At 39.2% G+C, this 1,440-nt stretch overlaps 1 protein-coding gene across 1 annotated transcript in view; it reads left to right on the forward strand.

Annotated features, from left to right (window-relative positions):
• Positions 1-213: 213 nt before the first annotated feature.
• C922_04848 (hypothetical protein) overlaps positions 214-1,440 on the forward strand; it is a gene marked incomplete at both ends in the record, with an annotated part of 3,626 nt that continues 2,399 nt past the window's right edge. The window contains one exon of the mRNA XM_008820422.1: positions 214-388. Within this exon, the coding sequence (XP_008818644.1) occupies positions 214-388 (175 nt within the window). The remainder of the gene's footprint in view (positions 389-1,440) is intronic.

A 1,440-nucleotide genomic window follows, 5' to 3' on the forward strand; every position in this document is an offset into this window, starting at 1 on the left:
TTCTTGAAGAAATAATACGAAGCCTCTCGAAATTTCTTATTTTGTTCTTACCCTGGATCAAATGTACCTTTTTTTTGGATGTTTATATGGAGAAACCAGTCTATACATATGAAATATAAATAAGATACATATGACTAATGTGTACCATACCTGTCGTTCCAGATTATTTTAAAAAATTTGTCGCAGGAGATAACCCGCCTGGAAAAGAAGATAATGCCCCCAATAAAGCAGAGGAACTTCTCGGAGTTAAATGAAGATGGATGTCTGAGAGGAAGAAACTCAGATAAAAATGTAAGTTCCACCCATTCTGAATCTGATGATGGCGTGTTATCTGGGTTTGATGAAATGGAATTATGTGACTACTTTATGAGATCGGTCCTCAACTTAGGTTGAAACAGACAGCAAGGGAAAATTTCTGAGGTGAAGGGGAACTCCTATTTATGCATAGGGCGCGCCAAAGGATAATAGAACATACCAAGCCAACAATTTGCGGATAACTGTTTCTAACTATTCCGAAGTGGAGTGTCAGATACCGCCCTACCAATGTGCAAGTATGGACATCGTGTATTCAACTGTATTTCTCACTAGATAATCGCTTCAGGCGCATAATTCGTTTCCACTTCATTGTATCAGGAGATTTTGACAAGCGACCCCTTGTTCCTTTTGTGTCTTCCCTAATGATACCTTAATTACTGGAGTAAATAACTATTTATCTGTTAATGGCGCATATCTCAGCCGTATATTTTTATTTCTTTCGTTTACACGACGGCGGAGATAAGGCATATAAAGTCATAGTGTATTTTTATCTGAACGAATTATGTCTCTTTCGACCCTGGATTTGTTCTGTGGGTGACACTTAATATTATGATGTGAATAAAAGTTTCGTGATATCACCCATCTCGGTAATCATTAAGGCCCACATTAGTTCGCATTATGTCGCTTATTTCACTGAATGCCGCACTCTCCTGCAGCAATAATAATTATTTATGCTCATAGCTGTCTATTTCTTCGAGTGATAAAACACGCGTGAGGCAGAAAGAAGACTCCGACAGGTTTCTCATGACTGCCGCATTCAGACACAAAGGCCTCATTGTAAACAAAATTCCCCCCATGGCGCTACGTGTGTTTCCGCTTCCTTGTTGCACACTTGCCAGTTTCAATTAGCGAAGCACTGCAACAAGGCTTTCAATCTTCACTTCACCTTAATGCTTGAAGAGGGCTGAAATTAGACGAGCCAAACGTGATAGGATTTTCCCGAAAGAGAAGGAAAAAAAAAATGAAGACTGTCCATGATAGTAAAGTTCGATCGAAACGGTGGCTCGTCCTGCTCTGCAGTAACACCTCTGAATAATACATATATTTAATACCTTCTTTTAAATCTTCCAGATCTAAATTAAAGGTCATCTGCATCCTGTTCACTAGCATTCAACAGCAGAAGGA

Source organism: Plasmodium inui, assembly GCF_000524495.1.
Source record: "Plasmodium inui San Antonio 1 unplaced genomic scaffold supercont1.30, whole genome shotgun sequence".
Classification (NCBI taxonomy): Eukaryota; Apicomplexa; class Aconoidasida; order Haemosporida; family Plasmodiidae; genus Plasmodium; species Plasmodium inui.